Source organism: Nomascus leucogenys, chromosome 8 (assembly GCF_006542625.1).
Source record: "Nomascus leucogenys isolate Asia chromosome 8, Asia_NLE_v1, whole genome shotgun sequence".
In the NCBI taxonomy this organism is placed as follows: domain Eukaryota; kingdom Metazoa; phylum Chordata; class Mammalia; order Primates; family Hylobatidae; genus Nomascus; species Nomascus leucogenys.
The window spans coordinates 43148859-43167509 of NC_044388.1; the positions used below are offsets into that span (position 1 = coordinate 43148859).

The 18651-nt window shown below is 37.7% G+C and overlaps 1 protein-coding gene across 5 annotated transcripts in view; it reads right to left on the reverse strand.

Annotated features, from left to right (window-relative positions):
* Positions 1-18651, reverse strand: part of NSD3 (nuclear receptor binding SET domain protein 3) — a 113977-nt gene that overhangs the window by 27819 nt on the left and 67507 nt on the right. For 4 of the 5 annotated variants that reach the window (XM_030817118.1, XM_030817116.1, XM_030817115.1 and 1 more), the window contains exons 11-15: positions 18402-18530; positions 17634-17760; positions 8243-8440; positions 7581-7754; positions 2119-2265 (exon numbers count right to left, since the gene is read on the reverse strand). In XM_030817118.1, coding sequence (XP_030672978.1) covers positions 2119-2265; positions 7581-7754; positions 8243-8440; positions 17634-17760; positions 18402-18530 — 775 coding nt within the window. The remainder of the gene's footprint in view (positions 1-2118; positions 2266-7580; positions 7755-8242; positions 8441-17633; positions 17761-18401; positions 18531-18651) is intronic. The other variant, XM_030817119.1, reaches the window with a different exon arrangement.

Genomic DNA, 18651 nt, shown 5'->3' on the forward strand with positions numbered 1-18651 from the left:
CATGTATTTCAATACGTGACAGCGAATGTTAACCACTGAAGATGAAATATAATAAAGACAAATATTTATTGAAAAAAATTGATCTTTTCATTGGAAAATCAGGTCTATAACCCATGAGTGTACCGAGATTTAAAGTCTCATAAGCAAAAGGGTAAGAGCCCTCTATGCAACTTTATCAAATCACATGCTCCAACCTTCTGAGGGCTTGCTACCAATTTTCCAGAAAATCTTGTCTTCCTATAGATTTTCAAACTTCTGATTAACATAAAAACAAAAAGAAAATCCACATACAACCCATGATGAATTAAATTACTATATTTCCTCTGCTTAAAAGCTTTTACTTCAATCATCAAGTTTTTTTTCTGGGACTACATCTCGATATGGATTAATTGGTTCAATTTACTAACCTAGAGATCAGATGCCCAAGTGCTCTAAACTTAGGTAGGGAATTCGTCTATAAATTTAAAGTAAAATGAGATTATTCATTTTTTTCCATCAGAAAGGAATGACCAGCAGGGAGAAAAGTCTGCAAACAGCTTTAGAGGACACGTGATTATTAGCACTGACGTAGAAAAGTCAGGCTGGCCATTTTTAACATTATGGAATAGTTCTTAATTTTAAGTCTTATTTCAGAGGAAATACAGAGCCAGAATCATCCAAGAAAATCGTCATGATAAAGATGCTTAAAATACACAAGGGAAATAAAAAAAATATGAATGGTCCACCTTGGTGCTATGCAAGAAAACTAGGATACAAGAGAAGTAAGATATGGTTCAAGTTAAGCAAACAGAGGGCTCAAAATAATTTCAATTCATGTCAAAGTTAATACTGAGTACTGAAAACAAAGTAAGCAACAATTGAGTTAATCTAATTTTATATAGGCACCAGCAAGAAAATAAAGCATTTCCTAAAATGTCTCAGGCAGAATAATTATGGAGTAAGTCAAACCTATGTTCATTTTTTTGTTTTGGAAGTAGACAGTATTATCAATAAGGTGATATAATCTGACTGCAGCAAACAGACAAAAAAGCCAGTACTCTCTCCAATACTTCTAATATGTTCCAATCGACTTGCTTAGTCGCACTTTCTTTTAGTCATGAGTTGCCACTTCAGATGTCTGACAAAGAGCAAAGATACGTCAAACAGGCAACACAAAGAATTTTTTCAAAAGCCCATTTCAAATACACCTACTGTGTGTGTGTGTGTGTGTGTGTGTGTGTGTGTGTGTGTGTGTGTATAGTATAGTAGTTATGAATGAAGTTTTCTTTAAAGATTCTGAACTTGGCCCCAGATCATAATGGGAATGTATACAGGAAAAGGCCCTCACCTTTCAAGCTTATTTATTTTTCCCTGTGGGATAATAACTCCCCAAATAATACATCATTGTTAAATCATTTTTATAACAGGTAGGCTATGGAAAACTAAACACAATATAAAGTTTTCTTCCATAGGTTAAATTAACTGGGAGAATAGAAATATCCATTTAGCTCTTGGTACTGTGTGGATAATTATCCATCAGCAATTCAGCTGGGCTGCCTTCCAGCATCCAGTATTAGGGGTATTCTCCCCCACCAGCTTCCCACCAATGTCTCCTAAGGGAAGGGCAACTAGTTTTCATAGCATCTTAACCGAACATTTAAGAAGCACAATGACAGAACATATTCTAAAAGCAAACTTTTAAGTATCAGTATCTTAGTTTCCCTCTTTTAATAACCTACCTTGTTATTTCGTTGAAAGTTAGTAACAAATTATACCCTATCTTTTCTATTCCAACTTGAATGATAGTTTCACACCAGGAAAAAGAGAAAGAACATTTAGAATACGATTCTATATTTATATTGACCAAAATCCTAGTCTTCCTATTTTAATAACTTATAAATATGGAATGTGTAAAAATTTATTCAAGGGAAGAATATGTAAAAATTTGCAACAATGGAATTATTTTAAGCCCTTTTTAATAATTGTGCAGCCATATGAAGACACAGTCACAACCACCAAGGCAGAATTTACCAAAAGCAACAGATGGTGCTTGACAGGCATACATTTCCCCCCTACATTGAAAGAGAAAAAAATAGGAAATGCAAAAATAAAAGCAAGAGAAACTATTTTGATTATTACCTTTCTCACATTTCTTTTTGGAAGCTGACGAAGAAGGAATCATAGGTAATTTCATCAACTCAGCACGATTTGATTCATTCAGTAGGTAGTGGGACTTATAGGCATATGAACTGAACATGGGGTCTGAATGGTCCTGAACTATCAGCCCTATACGAAACAAACAGAAAGAGATGAGCTGCAATGAAACTACCCATGATTCCATGAGGAAAAAATAAACCAACACCTATTATGTATGCTTCAAAGCTGGGGAAGGGAGGGCGAAAATGAGAATATGAAGAAAAAAGAAAGATCTGACAGAATGGTTTTCTACAGTTCTCAAAGGGAGTCTGAACTACTCAATTCCTTATCCCTATATATTATAGAAACCTATATTCTGCAGAAGAAAACTTCAAATAATTTGAAGATATAAACACTTGACATCATACAGAAAACCCCTTAGGGAAAACAAAGCTACACTGCTTCTTATTTGGATGTACGATGACGACAACCCAAAGAACAAAATGATATTATATATCATGTAATGAGATAGAAATAAGAATCATTTACATAAGTAGAGCCTGATCTACCTTCAATATATCAAGTAGCACTTTAAGGCAGAATGGAAGTCTCTCCGTTTTTCTATTCATATCTTCAGACATACTCAAAGAAATCCTAACTTTCTCTGCCAGATAATGAAACTCTTCTCTATCAATATGGTACATGTTTTATTTCATTTTATATTTTATTTTTTTTGAGACAGAGTCTTGCTCTGTCACCCAGGCTGGAGGGTAGTGGTGTGATCATGGCTCATTGCACCTTTGAATTTCTGGGCTCTAGCGATCCTCTGGCCTCAGCCTCCTGAGTAGCTGGGACTACAGATACATGCCACCGTACCAGGCTAATTTTTAAATTTTTTTGTAGAGATGGGGTCTATAATAGCTTTTGTGCCCAGGCTGGTCTCTAACTTCTAGCCTTAAGTAATCCTCCCATCTTGGTCTTCCAAAATGTTGGGATTACAGGCATGAGCCACTGTGCCAGGCCTGGTACATGATTTTAAAGGAGCCATAATTTCCTGAACTTTACTGAGGTAATGCAAACATTTTCATTTTTTCCCTGCCACAATATAAAGTGATTACCCACTTAAGGGTTAATAAAAACAATCTTTTTGATCTACCAATTACAGCTATGCTACTCGGAGGAAAACACTAAAGCTACCTGTGGTTCCCTCTTCTTTCCCTTCCCCCGCCCCCAGTTAACTCATGATGTAGCTGTAAGCCACTCCTAAACCTAGGCAACTGTGAGACCAGGGGACATTTCTCTGTCCTCTATCTTGGTTACTGGATCAGTGTATAATGATGTAGGATTTACAATACAAATTATGGCAGCAGTTTTATTTAGAGATCATTTTGAAGGGGAGGGAAATTACCATTTACTTTTTTCTGTGGGCACTGTCTTCATACTCTACACTGAGACGAATTCAAGAAATATCTCTGACCTAAATAACAGAATGGAACTTGAAATTACTAACAACATGACAATCTTCTTCTTTTTGCTTTGTTTTTTTTTTTTTTTTTTTTTTTTTTTTTTTGAGACAGAGTCTTTCTCTGTCCCCCAGGCTGGAGTGCAGTGGTGTGATCTCGGCTCACTGCAAGCTCCGCCTCCCGGGTTCACGCCATTCTCCTGCCTCAGCCTCCCGAGTAGCTGGGACTACAGGCACCCGCCAACACGCCCGGCTAACTTTTTGTATTTTTAGTAGAGACGGGGTTTCACCGTGTTAGTCAGGATGGTCTCGATCTCCTGACCTCGTTTTCCGCCTGCCTCGGCCTCCCAAAGTGCTGGGATTACAGGCTTGAGCCACCGCGCCCGGCCTGCTTTGTTTTTTTTGAGACAGGGTCTCACTCTGTCACCGGGGCTGGAGTCCAGTGGCGGATTACAGCTCACTGCAGCCTCAACCTCTTGGACTCGAGTGATCCTACCACCTCAACCTCCCGAGTAGCTAGGACGACAGGCATTTGTCCCCATGCCTGGCTACGTTTTTGATTTTTTTGTAGAGACGAGGTCTGGCTATGTTGCCCAGGCTGGTCTTGAATTCCTGGGCTCAAGCAATCCTCCCACCTCAGCCTCTCAAAATGCTGGAATTACAGGCGTGAGCCATGGTGCTCAGCCAGAATCTTCTGATAAAAGTTATATAGGCTGGGCATGGTGGCTCACACCTGTAATCCCAGCACTTTGGGAGGCCGAGACGGGCAGATCACCTGAGGTCGGGAGTTCGAGACCAGCCTGAACAACATGGAAAAACCCCATCTTGACTAAAAATACAGAAGAATTAGCCAAGCGTGGTGGCACATGCCTGTAATCCCAGCTTCTTGGGAGGCTGAGGCAGAAGAATCGCTTGAACCCAAAAGGCAGAGGTTGCAGTGAGCTGAGACCGCACCATTGCACTCCAGCCTGGGCAACAAGAGCAAAACTCCGTCTCAAAAAAAAAAGTTATATAATGTTGAAATGAACTTTGTACATTTAATAGAGGGAGATGGAGTAGTGTAAAAGAATATGGGCTTTGAAATAAGAAGGATGAAGTACAAATGCTAGTCCCTCCATTTAACAACTTGTGTGACATTAGGTAAATTATTTAATCTGGGTTTCAGTGTTCTCACCTGTATACCATGGAGAGCTAACTTCTTAGGGAAACTGTGGCAATTCATTCAGATAATGTTTAGTAAAGTTTGACTTACATATGCAAAATAAATTGCTATTATTTACTGTTAAAATGAAAAGAAAACTCCAGCCTACATTACCCATTTAAAATTACCGTTACAAAGAAAGGCACAGAATGTTAAGTAACTTATTTTACACAACCCTCTAAGATGAAAGGAGATGCTAAAGAATATGCACTGCACCGAAAAATGTCTGCACACTTCTTGTGACTCCACGATTAGGTGGCATGTGGAAGAGGAGTGATGTCAAACCCTGAAACATTTCAAAAAATATTTCCAGACACTGTAGTCCTTAAGAAATAGCCTAATGATTTTAAACACCCAACAACCAAGAACTAAGAGAAAATCTATGTGGAGGGAAAAATTCTGTATGAGGCAAGAAACAAGCAAAACAAGCTAAGTTTTCTAATACCCAAACAGAAATGACTAAAGTGCTCCTTTCTGTGTGTGGATTTATTACAGTTATGTCTCCTTAAAAAAGGTGACCTTTATAAATACTTATAAAAGAACACATATTATTTACTTCTGAAAGACTTTTGATTTAAGTCTTCCCAGCATCTGATCTATTTAGAGTAAGTCTTTGTCAAATGCTAGAAAATAAAATGAAGGTTATGTTTACCATACAAAGTTTCACAGTTAAAATATGTGGGAATTAAATAATTTTGCTTAAATAGGCATTTAAATTCAGAAAATATTCCAGAATAACTGTCAAATTGTTAAGCTGTAAATACAGATTCTGTTGTTAAACATGGGTTTTCCCTCCACTTACATTATTCTCAGAATTTTAATCAAGTTATGTAAGTTAAATTTAACAAAGTGGCTAGAGTTTCTGTAAGCGTACAATTTTCTAGCTGTCCTAAATTGAAAATACTATATTTTGTTTCACAACTCACTGCAGTCTTAAACTCCTAGGGTCAAGTGATCCTCCCTCCTCAGCCTCTCCAGTAGCTGGGACCACAGGCACACACCACCAGGCTTGGCTAATTCCTTTATGTTTTGTAGAGATGGGTCTTGCTATGTTGCCCAAACTGGTCCTGAACTCCTGGCCTTAAGCAATCCTCCTGCCTCAGCCTCCCAAGTGTTGGGATTACAGGCGTGAGCTACTGTGCCCAGCCTGAAAATACCTATTTTAAAGGTATCCCAATTATTGAATGAAGTACAGCAAAACAGACTATTAATTAATCTACTGATGGCAATTGATTCAGAATGCGCCCCAACATAAGCCAACATAATAGTTATAAACTTGATATTAAAATGTGGGCTAAATTATGCATGCTTACACACTGACAGGAAATGTCAGTGCCCAGCAATGGTAGCATAGAGTTTGCAAAGCAATAAGAGACTTTAAGTTATCACTGCCACTCATCCGTTTAAAAGACTCTAAAGCTAAACATTCAACTGATAATACAATAATTTTTTCTTCTAATCATTACTTTGTTAGGAATGCAGAGATGGGAAAGGCAATGAGTGACACCTTTTTATTTATTATTTGCCCACCTGTTACCATATAGCAGGAAACATTTCAGACCTACTCCTCCATGATACCAGCCAGGTTTCAGAGCAGGATACATTTGACACTGCTGTAGTTAAGAAAGACACACTACTTCCTGCTGCAAAGGCAGACAGTCACATGTGCTTATAAAACAGGCAAACAGAAAGTAGTGTCTACTACAGACGCTGCTAGCTACTCCACAAAGGACTATGATTTATTTAATCTTTTACTGTCTACCTCCAAGTAATGTTTTCATAATGAGAGATACAAAAGCAAAACCACCTAAGATCTATCATACTACCTAAATTCTATTTTTAAAAGTTGTTATAGTACTTTCGCCAAATTAAAATAACTGTCTCCTAAAGCAAAACCAACCAACCAAACAAAAACCACTTTCATCTTCAGCATGGTCTAACTAGAATCTAACAAGCACGATGGGCCTTAGAGGCCTTGAGAATAGTTCAGAGGGAAAGTCAGAAAACTTTGCACTTAAAAACAAAACAAAAGCAACATTTAGGGATATTAGTTAGTTTTTATAATGCTTACTAAGTACCAAAAAAGTTTTATTATAATATGGCTTGAGATAAAGCCAGATATTCTGTATAACATTGAACTAAAGAAGTTTCATTTTATATTTATCATGAACCCAAGTTCACTGACCCCCATAGGGCTACAGTATTGTTTTTAGTTGATCAATCTCTTGGCGTACTTAAACATCAACAGCTGGCAATAAGAAAGCCCACATGGCTGGCTCTGAACTAACACCACCACATATGCTGCCTTGGCTGTGTCCCATCAGGCCCTCCTCAATGCCAAACCAAAACATTATGATAAAATACAGCATAAACAACTGAAAAATAGATGTGCTAGTCTTGCCTTCCAAGTGAAATCTCAATCAGTTGAAAGTTCTGGTTTAAGATTATGACATGGGAAGGATCTACTTTGAATAGAAGAGTTGTTTGCAGAAGGGAAAAGATTAATCTTTTAATGCTCCAAACAGAAAAACTAAGAACTTAACTATAATTCTGTTATTTTTAGAAATGCAGATTTTAGCTTAACTTATGGAAGAATTAGTATGCTAACACTTTGGACACCTAGCATTATAAAAGTTACTGGAAATGTTCATCTCTCTCAGGGATATATTACAGTGGAATTCTGCACTGGATAGGAGATTCTACTAGATGGCCTGAGTTCTTTCCCAATGCTGAGACTCTATGTTAATGGAGAAATATGCCAATGACCTCAAAAATAAATGAAGAGAAAAGTTAGACACTCACCTCTGGCACAAACGAAACAAAAGCCTACATTTACAGCAGAAGAAGAATTACTGCTCCGTTTGGAATGATTACTACAGATGAGAATGTAGGAGGATACTAACATGCTTCCGGCCGCAATGCAAGCATCTCCAGAGTGATAGGCAACTGGACATCTCAAACATCTCATCATGCGGCCTGTTTAAAGACAAGTCAAAAAGGAATCTAATAAGGCATCAGCAGAACATAAAAATAAGTTTCTGGAGTTGGGCTTTTTTGGGTCCCTCTGAGATGCTAGTTACAGTAGGTGAAAAGCATTTTTTTCTTCCCCGGTCTGGCTCTGTCATCCTATGCTATATGGCCCCTAAATGTAAGCCTAATAGTCACTTAGAGATCGTCCAAAGAAAAAATTATGTGTTCCAATGCTGCAGTGATGGTGGTATCCAATATGGCACCTACCTGAAGGACTTTCAAGGGTATTTTGAACACATGGAATTTTCTTCTCATGGTCTGAATTTAGAATGTAATCTCTACTTAAACATGTACTGTGTATGTACTGTGGCTGAACTGTTAAAGCTAGAGATACACAGAAGGAGAATGCCTTATGTTGTTTGTAATATATGCTTGATAATGTTATTTGCCACTGCACTTAAAACAATCTTTGTCTCCTTCTTCAGCTGTTTTACCTTTACTTGCTTTGTGGATATCTTTCTCCATACAGCAGGCAGAGCAGCAGTGCTGAGGACAGCGGAATCCTTTTGATTCAAAGATGGCAGTGGGGAATTTGCGGACACAGGCTTCATGATAAAATTTCCCACAAGCACCAACAGAACAACGCTTCACATCTTTACCAGACACTTTACACGAAAAACATGGGTGCTGCCCTGGAAAATTGGTGAGGAATACAAATTAAATAAAATTGACTAAAGCATATTCAAGTAGAAGCAGCTATAGACATCAAACAGCTACTCCTAAAACAGACTCTATTACTATATTTAAGAATTTAATGCACAAAAAAGCATTTAAAATAAATGCTAAATTAAAATTATGTTTCAAATTTTGCTAGAATAATTGATTATCAATTTGGAGACAGAATACTAAAAACAATTTAGATCTCCAAAACTGATTCCATAGAAAAGCCAGAACAGAATTTGTTTAACATCTGGTAGCAGACAGCAGCAAAGTTTTCCCCACATAGAATAAATAAATTACCAAAGGAAAGACAGATTCCATTAGATAATTACTGATTATTTCTATCTGCAAAATATACATAAAATGAAAACTCGCAATCCTAATAAAAAAGAAAATTACAGCTAGACATATCTTATTCGAACTATAGAAAATCAAGGACAAAGAAAATATTCAAATTATCCACAAAAAGACAATTACTTTCAAACAGAGCTGACTGAAAGAGAAAAATGGAAGCCAAAAAAACAATAGAATGATATCTTCAAAGGGCTGAAAGAAAATAATTACCAAACCAGAATTGTATACCCAGTGAAAATATTCGTCAAGAATGAAGTGAAATCAACATTCGCTAGGGAGAATTAACAAAACCTAGTTCTTTGAAAAAGAATAATAAAACTGATACCTCTGGTAAGAATAATAAAAAAAGGAGAAAGATCCTAATATTAATATCAGGTATGAAAAATGGAGCATCACTACCAATCCTACAAACATTGAAAAGATAGTAAAAGGGTATCACTATATTTTTGCTAATAAATTTGAAAATTTAGATGAATGGACAGATTCCTAGAAAAAAAGAACTTGCAAACAATGACACAAAAATAAACAGGACATATGAATAGTTCTGTAAACTATTAAAATAAATTGAAACTATAATTGGAAATCTTTCAACAAAAAAAATTTTAGGCCCAGATGGCTCCACTGGTGAATATGTCCAACATTCAAGGAAGAAAATAATGCCAAATATGAAAAAACTAAACAGGAAAAAAAGAAGAAACAAGTAAAAGACAAACAGATGTAGGGAAATATGCAACAAAAATGACAAAAGATTGTTTTGTTGTATAAACAGTTTACATATGGAGAAAACGCACACAACATATATAAGCAAAGATAATGGAATAAGACAAACTACAAATCAATATAGAAAAAAACCAAAGCAGCCTAATGTAAAAGTGGGCAGAGGATGTAAATGGGCAATTTACAGAAAGACAAATAGGCAAAAGAAAATTAAAATATGTTCATCTTCACTAGTAATCAGGTAAATGCTCACTGAAACCAGTTATAAAATAGAAAAAAACGGCTGGGTGCAGTGGCTCACGCCTGTAATCCCAGCACTTTGGGAGGCCAAGGCGGGTGGATCACGAGGTCAGGAGATCAAGACCATCCTGGCTAACAAAGTGAAACCCTGTCTCTACTAAAAATACAAAAAAATTAGCGGGGTGTGGTGGTGGGCGCCTGTAGTCGCAGCTACTCGGGAGGCTGAGGCAGGAGAATGGTGTGAACCTGGGAGGTGGAACTTGCAGTGAGCCGAGATCACGCCACCGCACTCCAGCCTGGGCGACAGAGTGAGACTCTGTCTCAAAAAATAAATAAATAAATAAATAAATAAATACAAAAAAAGAGTTTGATAATACCAATTATTATTTTTGAGACAGAGTCTCGCTCTGTCGCCCAGACTGGAGTACAGTTGTGTGATCTTGGCTCACTGCAACCTTTGCCTCCTAGGTTCAAGTGATTCTTGTGCCCCAGAATCCAGAGTAATTGGGACTACAGTGATAATACCAATTATTGATAAGGGTGTGGGCTGGTAGGAGTTTAAGTTGGAAGCAGCTACCTTAGAAGGCAACTGGGCAATATCCATTAAAATAAAAGTACATTCACTTTCTGCCTAGAAATTCAATTTCTCAATAACTACATTGGGGAAGACAGAAAGTAAATGTTAAAGGATGTTGCCTGAAACACTGTAGTTGCAAACAAGTGAAAGTAACTCAAGTGTCCTTTGATAAGGGAAGAGTTAAATAAACTATGACTATATGTATACTAGGGCACTATGCAACAATTAAATAGAATGCATCTGTATTGACATAAGAAGAGCTCCGACAGAACAATGGTATGACAGATTTGTACTACAACACACACACACAGACACACAAAAAGGTTTACAGGGCTACACATCAAACTGACAATGGTTGTCAGGACTGGAACTAAGTAAGGGCCTAGGATTAATACTGATCATCAAGGGTGACATCAGCAAGAACAGTAATTATAATATTTTCAAAACAATGTAGTTATGTTTTACTTGTGTAATTAGAGATAAATTTAAAATATTAACAAATGATAAGAACACTTTTAACACCACAAAACATAAATGGATAAGACACATAAACAGATAATTCCCAAGAGTCAATAAAAGATACAGAAAGAAATGTTTAAGCAAAGAACTGCAAATTATAACCACAAACTTGTCAAATGTTTATTGGTCATCTGGATACCATCTTTCGAAAGTGTTCAAGTCTTTTGTCCACTTTTCTTATAATGCCTATTAAAAATCTGAAGGAAAAAATATAAGGAATAGTTTTGCTTTTTTATAGAAAGTTAGGTGAATTGCATTATTTTTCTTTGATTCTGGAAGTACCCAATCTTTACAAATTTGCTGAATTATAAAAGTTCTTTAAAATGAGTAGTTGAAACTGTGATATTCACTTTTTAAGTTGTCTTGCAGAAATAAAGTACAGTAAGGTGGCGTTTTTTTTTCGGTCCCATTGTATATATGTAATTTCAAAGTACATTTTTTCACCACATGGTTAAGGCCAATAAAGTACATTTTACCATGTATATAGATATGAAGGTAATTATATATTTTAAAATAACTTAAAAGTTTTAAAAATTAAAAAAATGTATTTGAAAGGTAGGAAGTTTGACTTCACAGATTTGTTTAATAAATAAACTACTCTCTGTAAAAATAAAATAGGACTTCAGATGGTCACGGTGGCTCACGCCTGTAATCCCAGCTCTTTGGGAGGCCGAGGCAGGAGGATCACTTGAGCCCAGGAGTTCAAGGCCAGCCTGAGCAACACAGTAAGACCCCATCTCTACAAAAAAATTAAAAAATTAGCCAGGCGTGGTGGTATGTGCCTGTGGTTCCACCTGCTCAGGAGGCTGAGGTGGGAGGATTGAGCCCGGGAGGTCGAGGCTGCAGTGAGCTATGTTCATGCCACTGCACTCCAGCCTGGGCGACAGAGCAAGAACCTCTCTCAAGAAAATATAAAATAAAATAAGCCTTCATTTATGTAATGATCAAAATAAGCCTAATATAAATGAAAATAGTTAAAACTAGTACAAGTGTTATGCTAACAGAGAGCTGAACTATCAAACTCCTTTAGACTTAGGTTAGAGCTCTAACATGTGAGTGCTTTCCATACTCTTCCTTTTCACTAGGAAATGGCCTTTATTAAGAACAAGTCAGTCAGTGGCCAGGCACAGTGACTCACGCCTGTAATCCTAGCACTTTGGGAGGCCAAGGTGGGTGCACTGCTTGAGTATGGGAGTTCAAGACCAGCCTGGGCAACATGGTAAAACCTGTCTCTCCACTTAAAAACAAAAAACAAAAAACAAAAAACAAAAAAACCCCAAAAAACTAGCCGGAGGCTGGGCACAGTGGCTCACACCTGTAATCCCAGCACTCTGGGAGGCCCAGGCAGGTGGATCACTTGAGGTCAGGAGTTCGAGGCTAGTCTGGCCAACATGGCAAAACCCTGGCTCTACTAAAAATACAAAAATTAGTCGGGCATGGTGGTGTGTGCTTGTAATCCCAGCTACAAGGGAGGCTGAGGCACAAGAATCACTTGAACCTGGGAGGTGGACGTTGCAGTGAGCTGAGATTGCGCCACTGCACTCCAGCCAGGGTGACAGAGTGAAAATCTGTCTCAATAAATAAATAAATAAATAATTAAAAAGCTAGCTGGGTATGGTGCTGCGTGCCTGTAGTCCCTACAGCTCATCAGGAGGCTGGGGTGGGAGGATCACCTGAGCCTGGGAGGTCGAGGCTGCAGGGAGCTGAGACTGCACCACTGCACTTCAGCCTGGGCAATGGGACCAAAAAAAAGAAGTCAGTCCATCAGTCCAGAGTCAAGGACCATGGGGGAAGTGGGGAAAAAAAGAATAAGTAAAACTATCTGTTACAGAACTCTTTTTGGAGACTTATTCTATTGTACATTTTATTCAAAAGGGCAAATAAAAATGCTTTCTTTCCAGAAATCTCGTTTGACTTAAATAATAGAAAGTGGTAGTATAAGAACATATTAGGTATGTACCTGCAATAATTCTTACATGTGAAGTGTTTTATCTTTTGTAAACTAAAAGGAAAATTGCCTAAATGACCTTAAACAATGGTTTGAAGAATCACAGTTCTCACTTCTAATACGTTAGAAGTGTACCAAATAGGTACCAAACTAATTTTTATGTCATAAGTAAATTAAAAGCACTTAATTTAATAATTGTGGTAAAATATATATAACATAAAATTTAACACTTTAACCATTTTTAAGTGTACAGTTCAGTAGCATTAAGTACATTCACATTGTTACCACTATCTGCCTCCAGAACATTTTCATCATCCCATACTGAAATTTGGTACCCATTAAAGAACTCCTCATCTTACCCTCCCCTACAACCCTGGTGACTACTGTTCTAAGAATTTGACTATTCCAAGTAATTCATATAAATGGAATCATACAATATTTGTTGGCCTTTTATACCTGGCTTATTTCACTCAGCATAAAGTCCTCAAGGTTCATCCATGTTATGGCATGTATCAGAATTTATTTTTAAGGCTGAGTAATATTCCATTGTAGGTACATACTACATTTTGTTTATTCATCCATCAATGGACATTTGGGTTGTTTCTACCTTTTGACTACTGTGAATAATGTTGCTAGGAATATGAATATGACAGTATAAATATCTGTTGGAGTCCTTTTTTTTTTTTTGAGAGAGTCTCACTCTGGTTGCCCAGGCTGGAGTGGAGTGATGCCATTACAGTTCACCGCAGTCTTGACTTCCTGGGCTCAGGTGATTCTCTCACCTCAGCCTCCTGAGTATTTGGGACTATGGGCACGCGCCACCATGCTGGGCTAACTTTTTTTTTTTTTTTTTGTATTTTTGGTAGAAATGGGGTTTTACCATGTTGCCCAGGCTGGTCTTGAACTCCTGGACTCAAGCAATCCGCTCGTCTTGGCTTCCCAAAATCCCTGGATTACAGGTGTGAGACACTACGCCTGGCCCCTTCTTTCAGTTCTTTCAGGTATATACCCAGAGTGAAATTGCTTGATCATTTGTTATTCTGTTTAATTTTTTTAAGAAACCATCATCGGGTTTTCAACAGCCACTACACCATTTTATATCCTCACCAACAATGCACAAGGGTTCCAATTTCTCCATAGTTAAGCCAACATGTTGTTTTCATTTTTCTTTTTTTGATACTAGTCATTCTAATGGGTATCAAGTGGCATCTCATTGTGGCTTTGATTTGCATTTCCCTGATTACTTTTTTTTTTTTTTTTTAAATAGAGACAGGGTTTCACTAATGTTGCCCAGGCTGGTCTCAAACTCCTAAGCTCAAAGAGATCCACCTGCTTTGGCTCCCCAATGTGCTAGGATTACAGGCATGAGCCATTGTACCTGGCCCCCTGATTACTCATTATATTGAGCATATTTTCATGTGTATATTGGCCATCTGCATATCTTCTTTGGAGAACTATCTGCTCAAGATCTTTGCCCAATTTTGAATTGAGTTGTTTAGTTTTTTTTGTTTTTTTTGAGATGGAGTTTTGCTCTTGTTGCCCAGGCTGGAGTGCAATGGAACGATCTCGGCTCACTGCAACCTCTGCCTCCCAGGTTCAAGCAATTCCCCTGCCTCAGCCTCCCGAGTAGCTGGAATTATAGGCATGTGCCACTATGCCCGGCTAATTTTGTATTTTTAGTAGAGATGGGGTTTCTCCATGTTGGTCAGGCTGGTCTTGAACTCTTGACCTCAGGTGATCCGCCCGACTCAGCCTTCCAAAGTGCTGGGATTACAGGCATAAGCCACCACGCCTGGCTTGAGTTGTTTAGTTTTTTATTGCTGAGTTGAAGGCGTTCTCTATATGTTCTGGGTATTAATGCTTTATCAGATATGTAATTTGCAAATATTTTCTCCCATTCTGTGGGTTGCCTTTACATTATGTTGATAAGACCCTTTGGTGTACAAAAGTTTTTAATTTTGATGAAGTACAATTTGTCTGTTTTTCCTTTTGCTGCCTGTGCCTTTGGTGTCATGTATACGAAATCACTGCCAAATCCATTGTCATGAAGCTTTTCCTCTATGCAATGTTTTCTTCCAAGAGTTTTATAGTTTTAGCTCTTACAGCTTGGTCTTTGATTCATTTTGAATTAATTTTGTTTATGCTGTTGGGTAAGGGTCCAACTTCATTCTTTTACAGGCATATATCCAACTCTTCCAGCATCATTTGTTGGAAAGACTGTCTTTTTTTCCACTGACTAGTCTTCACACCCTTATCAAAAATCATTTGACCATATATGCAAGTGCTTGTTTCTGGGCTTTCTATGCCATTGGTCTATATGTCTGTCTTTATGCCAGTATCACACTGTTTTGACTTCTGTAGCTTTGTAGTATACTTTCAAATGAGGAAATGTGAGTCCTCTTTGTTCTACCCAACTGTTTTTTAATAAAAAATTTTTTTCATGCTTACTGACAACATCCCATACTTAACTGTTTTTAAAGCAAATTTCCCTCTTAAATTTTCTAATAGATGTGTACCAAATTAAATACACCTAGCCTCTGTTGGAAGAATTCTCCTGGATTCTAGAGTTAGGAGAGAAGCCCTAAGAGTGTTTTAATACTGAGATACATGGTCCTTCCTATCAATATCTTAAATCAGGGATTGCATACTTGATATACTTTGGATATTTGTCCCCACTCAAATCTCCTGTTGAAATGTAATCCCCAGTGTTGGAGGTGAGGTCTGGTGGGAGGTGTATGGATCATGGAGGTGAATCCCACATGGCTTGGTGCTGTCTTTGCGATGGTCAGTGAGTGCTTGTGAAATCTGGTCATTTAAAAATGTGTGGCCCTCTCCCTCAACTCTCTCTCCTGCTCCTGCTTTTGCCATTTGAAGTGCCTACTCCCACTTTGCCTTCTGCCATGATTGTAAGTTTCCTGAGGCCTCCTCAGAAGCCAAGCAGATACTGGCACTATCCTTCCTATACAGCCTGCAGAACTGTGAGTCATTTAAACGTCTTTTCGTTATAAATTACCCAGTCTCAGGTATTTCTTTATAGCAATGCAAGAAGTCCCTAATACAATACTTGAATGCTTAAAGGGGCCAGGCAGGATATATAAGTGACTGGAATGACTGAATTTTAGAAAAAGGAATAATGGGGAATGTGAGGAGCCAGGATTACATGCTCTATCCGTGTTCAAAAATGGAAATGCATTCTGAAGGCCAAATAATACAATGTGCAGATAATATAACCCCAGGGCTGCCAGCTGGCAAACTGTTCACAGGTTTTACTGCAGAGTCTAAATGTGATGAATAAAATATTTTATAAGGGGAAAATTTTAAGTTATATGTTCTAAACAGCTTCCATAGCTTAGTTTATGTATGCGTGTGTGTATTTGTGTGTGTGTGTATGTATGTGAATGAGTGTGTATTGGGATATATGACATATGACTTGTGATGTCCATCCTATCCACCAGGGCAGTAGAAGACCATGGTAAAGAAAAAATAAATCTGGAGTCCAGCTGCCTGGGTTTAAATCACAGAGTCATCATGGTCTACCTTTGTGACTTTGGGGAAGCTACTAAACTCTCTAAATCTTGTTTCTCCTTCTGTATAATGGAAATCATAATAGTACCTATCTTATCATGGATCAAATGAAATAGCAGGAGAAAATGCTTAGTACTTGTAGCACCTAACATTTAGTAAGTCAGTGTTCAGTTAAAAAAAAAAATTACTTGGGAGGCCGAGGCGGTTTGATCACGAGGTCAGGAAATCGAGACCATCCTGGTTAACATGGTGAAACCTCGTCTCTACTAAAAATACAAAAAATTAGTAGGGCGTGGTGGCGGGCGCCTGTAGTCCCAGCTACTCGGGAGGCTGAGGCAGGAGAATGGCGTGAACCCGGGAGGCGAAGCTTGCAGTGAGCCGAGATCGTGCCACTGCACTCCAGCCTGGGCAACAGAGCGAGACTGTCTTGAAAAAAAAAAAATTACTAACTTTTTGTCTGAAAGATTTTAGGAGGCATACAATCAAATAAGAAAAGATAAAATAAGTATCTGTAAGAATCCATATAAAAAGAAAAGAAGGAGTAGAAAAATAATAGAGTCAAAGGTAAGATCAGCATATCATGTATACTTGCTATCCAGTCGACTTAGTTCCTCATAGCTAAAACAAAGCAAAACAAAACAAAAAACACGTCAACATGGTTCCTAGAAGCACCACCATGTCACCTCCAGTTATTTTTTATTTGCCATGTTGTTACAGATTAAACAACTACAACTTGCTTTCCACGATATTAACCAGAATTATGGCTACAGAGAGAAGAAATATAAACTAGCATATTTATTTCTCTACAAATTATTTTGGTAGGTGGTAGTCTATGTATAGTGAGATAAGAAATAAATGGTGAATCCCAAGTTTAAAAAATGATTTCCAGTAGCTCCAAATTTCCACTAAAAATATAATCACTGTGGTTATGCACTGATACTTGTTCCAGTCTCTTAAAGAACTTTAAACCAATTTATTGAGCCCCCAAAATCTCAAACCCATCTGAAAAATAACTCAATTAACATACTTTGTATAACTCTTTATATAAAACACAAATTCATCTTGGTAATGTGACAGGTTTTATGGTAGAAGGCACCAGTAGGAGGAAATTTAACTACTTTTTAAATCTTGAAGCCAAATCTTAATTTGTTGAAATACCTTTGGGAAGAGAGGAGGAGGGCTAATAAAAGTGATGGGAACAAGATGTCCTAGGAGAGGTTGCCAGTGCACATTCCTGGCACAATCCCATTCATCTTTTCATGACTATCGAAATAAGTCATCTTACCAGTTTTACATTCCATGCAGATGAACTTGCTATCAGGAATTGATGTCAATCCCAGGCACTCCAGGTGAAAGTGTTTGCAGCACTCTCCCTCACAAGCAATCAGAGAGTCACCAGAGCTTTCACAAATCTGTAATATGGCAAAAAGCAGTGGTTCTCAAACTTTGGCAAACATCAAGACCACATGGGCGGCTTGTTAAACACAAATTACCGGGTCCCTCACCCACAGACTGTGATTCAGTAGGTCTGGCGGGGGCCCCAACAATGTGCATTTCTAATATGTATCCAGAAGATGCTGATACTGTTTGTCCTTGGCCTTCACTTTGAGAACCAGAGAACTAGACAATTACAGTATTTCCAGATCCAATATGGTATAAAGTTTAAAGTCATACTTGATCTTTTAGGATTCCTTCTTTGGGATCTGCATATTTAACTTTTCTTCACAGGGCAAAGCAGTACTTTTTCAAGAATGGTAAAAATACACAAGAAAGTTATTACTTTAAAATTCTGAATTTAAGAAAGTTTTTCCAATCAGTCATCTGCCATTTACTTCCAATTAATAATAGTATATCACACTAAAGATTGGCATGTGGGTAAGTATTCCAACTCAGAAAGGGAAAAAAAGAGCCAGAAAGAGGTCTTATATCTGTAGCTTTAAAGTAATATCATAATAATTTAGAAACATATTACCCTTTTCAACAGGAGTTAAGTCTATTACTGGCAGAATATAATAGCAATTATTTCAAGCCATAGCACCAGTTACCTGCCTACCTGACATACAGTGTCCTTCTTACTCATTCCAGTGCCTCTTCTTGACAAACTTGAATCCATGGACTGCACATCAGAAATGTCTGCATCTGCAGTAGCTGAAGGGCTATCTACTTGCTTTCCAAAGCCTACCTACATAGAAAACATAGCATTTTTAAGAAAAACAAAATAAAAATTCCCTCAAAGATAAGACGCTATGAAAATCCTAGTAAGACTTGCTCAAGCATTATTAGATCTTGACACAACCACCTCT